This window comes from Cryptotermes secundus, unplaced genomic scaffold, assembly GCF_002891405.2.
Source record: "Cryptotermes secundus unplaced genomic scaffold, Csec_1.0 scaffold971, whole genome shotgun sequence".
In the NCBI taxonomy this organism is placed as follows: Eukaryota; Metazoa; Arthropoda; class Insecta; order Blattodea; family Kalotermitidae; genus Cryptotermes; species Cryptotermes secundus.
Genome location: NW_019727793.1, coordinates 563774 through 570155, shown reverse-complemented (window position 1 = coordinate 570155; position 6382 = coordinate 563774). Strand labels below are relative to the sequence as shown.

The following is a 6382-nucleotide window of genomic DNA, read 5'->3' as shown; positions in this document are numbered from 1 at the left end:
GGCGCGTCCACATTACTCGTGCTCGTGCTCGCCAGGCTTGTGCTCGTCGGGAGACCCGTCTGGCGTTTACTTGTGCTCGTAAATCTTCGCCCACACAACTTCAGTTGCTCGCCAGGCTTCGGCGCGTGAGGATCCGTATATTTACTCGTAGTGTGTATAGGCTGTAGTCGTATTTTAATTTATTGGCTATAGTTCTTAAATTAAAAATTTGCTTGTCTCGTGACTTGTCATATCGTCCACATTATTCGCGAGCATAGCGAGTCACACAAGCACAAGTAATGTGGACGCGCCTTAAGAGAGGAAATGTAACAGGAGGTAAAAAGAAAGTCCTTGTGCTTAACTAATTAAGCATTGCGCCGTGAACATTACGGGATGGATGTATTTATTTATTCAGCTTTCGTTCTCTCATCTTTGGAATGTGACACTGCGTAGACTGGTAGAAAGGTGATCAACGTTTCGGAGGAAAAGGCTGCTCCACATTCAGGGTAGAAGAATGAGAAATCCTGCATATGGAAGCAGCAGATTTCTCCAAAACGGTAGTACATATATACCAAGCTACACGGCATCATAACCCAAATGACTGTGACATGTTCATGGTCCTGAAAAAAGTTCTGGTATTATTCTAAACAAATTCATTAAGCAAAGTTCGAGCTTACAGAATTATAAACAAGAGAAGTCATCTTGAAGCACCTCGTCCTCTGCTGTCTCCATCTTCCCCCCGCCCAACAATTGCATCCCCCGTTTCCCCACTGTACTCGTATAATCATTAAACTGCACGGCTGCTACTGAAGTAGGGCAGATCCGAAGTCGTCAAGACACTCCGCCTACCCCCTCCCGCTCCTTAACTCTCATCCTGACCTTCACCCCACATTAAAGTATTCGTCCAAGTTTCCTGATGCTCCACAGTGTGCTCAAACCATGGACCTCGCCCCGCACGCGGTCCGCTGACGTTCTCTCTACGACCCAACACAGTTTTCTTGTGCGGCTGTACTGTACATTGCATTAAATGGATCAACTCTGTAATGGCCAGCATGGCCGGCTATTATTTTAATATTAATTATAATGATTAACATGTGTTTGCACGTGTTGTGAATCCAGAAGAGGGAGAATCCAATTCTTGCACTCTTGTGGGAAACTTAGGCCAGTTCTTGCTGGGAAGGCCGGAAGAGTTGGTTGTATATCTTAGAATTTTTGTCAAGTTTCAAGACCTCGACTTTTCTCTGGGAACCTGAGATTTGAGAGGTTCGTGCAGTCACTCATTCAGGAGTAGCAGTTTCTTGGGCCGATGCTTTCGGGATTATCCATCAAGGGCCTGTCTGTCGCTCCGCTAGCAGCTTAAGAATCCACCAAAAAGGGAAATGTACTTATTTGTACGTATAGGTAAAGCTATCCCTGTAACAGGCCCTGAAGGCCCATAGGGTTGTGAGACGCTGAGGGTCCCACATTATCTAGACAATCGGCTCACAGATGGCGGTAAGGTTGTCAGCCTTACGCGCCGGCCGCCCTTTACCCCAGAAACATTCCTGGTACTCATTTGTGCTTGAGACTGAACAATAAGATCTCTCTCTCTCTCTTTCTCTCTCAGGTACGTCCGCGTGATCACGGTGTGTACGTGTGCAAGCAGGTTCTTTCTTTCTTGCTAGGCCAGACATGTTTAAGACCTAAAGACCAGATCTCCAATTCTACCGATCCCAGACAAAGCTAGTCACCACCATGCCTGGCCTTAGCCGAAGAAGTGTATAAATTCCTAACCACCAGCGCCCATCCATCCTTCTGCATTCCCAGCCTGTCACTACGACAACCGCGAGGAAAAGTGCGGGGAAAAGAGAAGGCCGTAGCTGCATGAAACGTCTACGGACTGCAGCGGCGGTGAAACACCAAGGCCCGTGGATACCGACAATGCCTGCCCGTCACGAACAGAAAAACACAGGAAAGTTTACTCGGAGTATCTCAAAAGAAACTAAAATGAAGGGATTCAATGTACAGCGAATGTAGTGGCACTGTGTACATCTCGTCCTCAGTGCACGGTTTGAGGCTACGAAGACTTATATCTTCTGAGATGTAAAGTCGTGTAGTTCGTTACAAGCCAACAGATATTTTGGAGCAACATCTCGCCTCCATTTTGGGGTCCCAAGCACGAAACCAGAATGAAGTAGGCACTAAGCAGAGCTCTCCTTCCTACATGCTTCATGCTTGGTTTATTCTCCCACCCTGAGGAAACAGGCTGATTAACATCGGACAAGATGGAATTATATCCCGGGAGATATCTTCCTCATGTTAGTACCAATAAACGGCAGCGCCATAGCTCAAGCGGTTTGTCGCTGGCTTCCCACCGCGGCGGCCCGGGTTCGATCCCGGGTCTGGTTAAGTCAGATTTGTGGTGGACAAAGTGGCGCTGGGGCAGGTTTTCTCCGAGTATTTCGGTTTCTCCTGCCAATTTTCATTCCACCAATCGCTCCACAATCACCCTCACCTATCATCTGGGGCTGGTACAATAGGCCAGATAGGCCAGAAGTGGCAGCACTACAAGGGACTTAGTCCCACCCCACGAGCAATAAAAAAATACACCATGTATTTGCATTCACATAATGTCCCTTTTGTACAGTGAAACTCAAAGAGCCGTGAAGCGCTATAACTCTACTTCAGAAACGATGATGTAACGTTTAACTCAAGGAGCTATAATGTACTGTGGAACATCTGCTCAAAGCAAGAACTGTGGTGCCGGAGGAACGGCCGTTGCTAGAGAACGTCTCTGAAACATTCCTTTCTAGGCAACGCCGCGAAACAGACAACAGAACGTCTGTTGCTAGGCAGCAGATTCTTAGTAAGCATGACTAGGCGGCCGCTGCCAGGGAACAGCTTGGTAAACACGTTCCCGCTGCAATGGATACGCACGCACCAGAGGGACGAAGTTGTCTGCGCGGGCCGTGCCAAGGAGTTATAAGGAAGACAACCGGAGCAACAAAGTCAGTTCTGTACGGGAGACGGTGAAGAAAAGGGATAGTTGCAAGAGAGTTGGAAGGAAGCCGCCATTCAGAGAGGACTTGCGCTCGGAAGCAGAGGATTAGCAACTGTTAGAAGCCTTTATCAAGCAACAACTAGTGAAGACAGTGTGATTTTGTAAAAAGTGTGAAGATAGCGATAGTAGTTACGACCTGTAAGTGGTCAGTAAATCCAATATGCAATTCAAAACCCCGTCGAGAGTCACTCCACAAGACGTGACAGTATTTTACCACTTACAGAAAGTCTCTTACTGCGGTGAAACTCGCAAAGAGCCATGACCGGTTCTGCAGTTCTCTTTTTACTTTCGTGGAGTGGGGTGAGGCTGAGCTCAATCGGTATGTCAGCCACTAACTGCCCTACTGTACCAGCCCCGGATGATATATGATGATTGTGGAGCAATTGGTGGAATGAAGATTGGCAGGGGGAACCGAAGTACTCGGAGAAAATCTGTGACACACACCACAAATCCCATATGACCAGACCTGGGCTCGAACCCGGGCCGCCGGCAACTAGCTACCTGAGCTACGGCACGGCCTGACCGGTTCTGCAGCCCTATTTCTGAAACACTGATGCAAATGTTTAGGGCGCAACTCGCGCAGCCATGACCGGTTCCGAAAGAAGCATACAACTGTTCAACTCACTGAGCTGTAACTGGTGCTGTCCTTGGCGTAACCAATGTCCAGGGCGATCTCATTGCGTGCGTTGATGAAGTCCTCGTAGCTGGGATGGTGCTGCGTCTCCACGTGCTTGCAATATGCCAGAGCCAGGTCCTGCTTAGGAAGCTGCAGCATGAGTTGCTTGTCGCGGTACTTCTCGCCAGGAGAACCCAAGCGAGGCACTTTGCCGGGCGGCAGCTGCTGGAAGTACTCCTCTATCTGCAACAGACCGAGTTCCTGCATCACTTCACAAGCAATCGCCTCTTAGTTATAGTAACTTTAAATGGATGTGTTGCTGTAGAAGTTGAATTTGAGGACAGCGACGGTTAGGCTCTAAGCGATCTGCACTGCGGTGTCTTGTCTTCAGTACAGGGTAAAGGTGCCGGTCACAGTGGCCGCGGGGTCTGGGGCATGTAATCTCTTCGCCCGCTCGAATATTGAGAACTTGGGTCGGAATCCCACTCAAGGTATGGATCCTACCGACCGTCTAAGTAAAGAAACTTAAGTAAAACAAGCGTTTCACGGATGCCCTATGGTCCAAGTGGAAGCAACAGGAATAGAAGAAGACAAGATAAAGGTGAAGTTGTCCCTGTGTTTAACTAATTAAGCACTATGCCATGAAGGCGCATGGGGTAGAGGATGTATAGATCCTCATATTCTTGACCTCGGCACTAGCCGGAGATGAGTGGTCAGCTTCACTCCCCGGCCACTTTACCCCCGGGGAAAGAGCCCCACTACCCATTGGACAGGAAGTGAAGGGGGGTGTTTGAGACAGGGCGTTGAGGAGAATATTTGGACCGAGGAGAGATGAAGTGACAAGAGGTTGGAGAAAACTGCACAAGGAGGACGAGGTGGGCAGGGCATGTAGCACGAATGCGTATAGGACATTGGTGGGAAAGCCAGAAGGAAAGAGACCAAGGCGTACATGAGTGAACAATAATAAAATAGATCTTAGAGGGACAGGATGGAATAGTATGGATTGGATTGATCTGGCTCAGGATAGGGATTAGTGGAGGGGTCTTGTGAACATGGCAATGAACCTTCGTGTTCTATAAAATGCTAGGAAATTTTTGAGTAGCTGCAGAATTGGCGGCTCCTCAAGAAGGGCTCAGCTTCATGAGTGGGTGAGTGGGTGAGTGAGTGACTGAGTGAGTGAGTGAGTGAGTGAGAGTGAGTGTGAGAGAGAGTGAGTGTGAGTGTGAGAGTGAGAGTGAGTGTGCGAGTGAGTGAGAGTGAGTGAGTGTGAGTGAGTGGAATGAGTGAGAGTGTGAGAGTGACTGAGTAAGTTTTAGGATTCAGGACTGATTCATGTTGGCTGTCTTCGAGATAGTGTAGAAGTTAATGCACAGTATTACTGTCACTTGCTTCGCAATGATATGCACCCAGCGATTGGGAAGAAGACTTTGGAACCTGTCAAAGATCATCTTACCGCATGACAGCGCTCGTCCACATTCGGAAAATTTGAAGGAGGCGACATTGCAACACTGGGCTTGACTCAGCCCCAAGTGACTTTCATTTGTTTGGATCCATGAAGGTGCACCTACTAAAAGTAAAAAGTAAAGGTATCCCTGCAACAGGCCGTGGAGGCCTATAGGTTGTGAGATGTTGAGGTTCCCACATTTTCAAGACAATCGGCGCTGGGACAGGTTACCTCCGAGTACTTCGGTTTCCCCTGCCAAACTTCATTCCACCAACTGCTCCACAATCACCCTCACCTATCATCTGGGGCTGGTAAAACAGACCAGAAGTGGCCGCAGTACAAGGGAACTTAGTCCCACCCCAATAGCAATAAAAGTAAAAAAAAAAGGATGGAGACAGAGTGTAGTCTCCGAAACGTCGGATTAAATAGAGATCAGTACGATGGGTAATATTAAAAAATTTAGCATTACGTACATCAGTCATGAAGTTCCTGAATATACCCTTAGTCTGCAACCTGAGACACGCAACAACTTCATGACAAGGGACCCAACATGGAGATGTTAATGAGTTCTGTGTATCAGATTTTCCACAGATGTTTTGTCTGATGGCTCATTAGAAGAAAAATTAGCTCAGGCTCAGGTTTCATGTAAAGTTTAATTCTGAACTTAAAAAAAAAAAAACATAAAATTTACCTCGCGGACTTAAACCCTACGAATAAATTGCAATGTAAAGCATATCGAAAACTGCAAAGCATGGAACACTCGATAATTAAAGACGCTGTAACAACTGCGGCATGTGAGAGGATCACTGCATCAATAAAGTCTTAGTTCGCGGGGTGGAGGAAGACTGAGTCCAATTGGTACGCACGCATTCAGTGGGCCCACCAGCCCTGTGTAAAGGTTCGGCCACACAATAGAGAACGCTATGTTCGCTATGTTCGCTACGTATGCTGTGTACACTCTGCGACGCAGCTAACATAGGGAACATAGCGTACGTAGCGTACGGAAGTCTGTGTGGCCAGTCACACTGGCAATAAAGGGAGATATTTTTCTGTTCGTATAGCGAACATAGCTACGTAGCGCTCTGTGTGGCCGAACCTTAACAGACGGGTATGGAGCAGTCGGTGGTACGTGAATAGGCAGGGGAAACCTGCTCCCACTGCCACTTTGTACACCACAAATCGTACACGATCTGATCTAGGATCGAACCCGAACCAACGCTGTAAGAAGCCGGCGACAATCCAGCTGACCTGTGGAACGACATTACGTAAAAAGAAAGTAAAGCTATCCCTATAACATGGCCGC

At 47.8% G+C, this 6382-nt stretch overlaps 1 protein-coding gene across 4 annotated transcripts in view; it reads right to left on the bottom strand.

The window, feature by feature from the left end:
- The window catches only part of LOC111865039 (four and a half LIM domains protein 3), a 423310-nt gene that overhangs the window by 181922 nt on the left and 235006 nt on the right, over positions 1–6382 (bottom strand). For all 4 annotated transcript variants that reach the window (XM_023852747.2, XM_023852744.2, XM_023852746.2 and 1 more), the window contains one exon: positions 3645–3878. In XM_023852747.2, coding sequence (XP_023708515.1) covers positions 3645–3878 — 234 coding nt within the window. The remainder of the gene's footprint in view (positions 1–3644; positions 3879–6382) is intronic.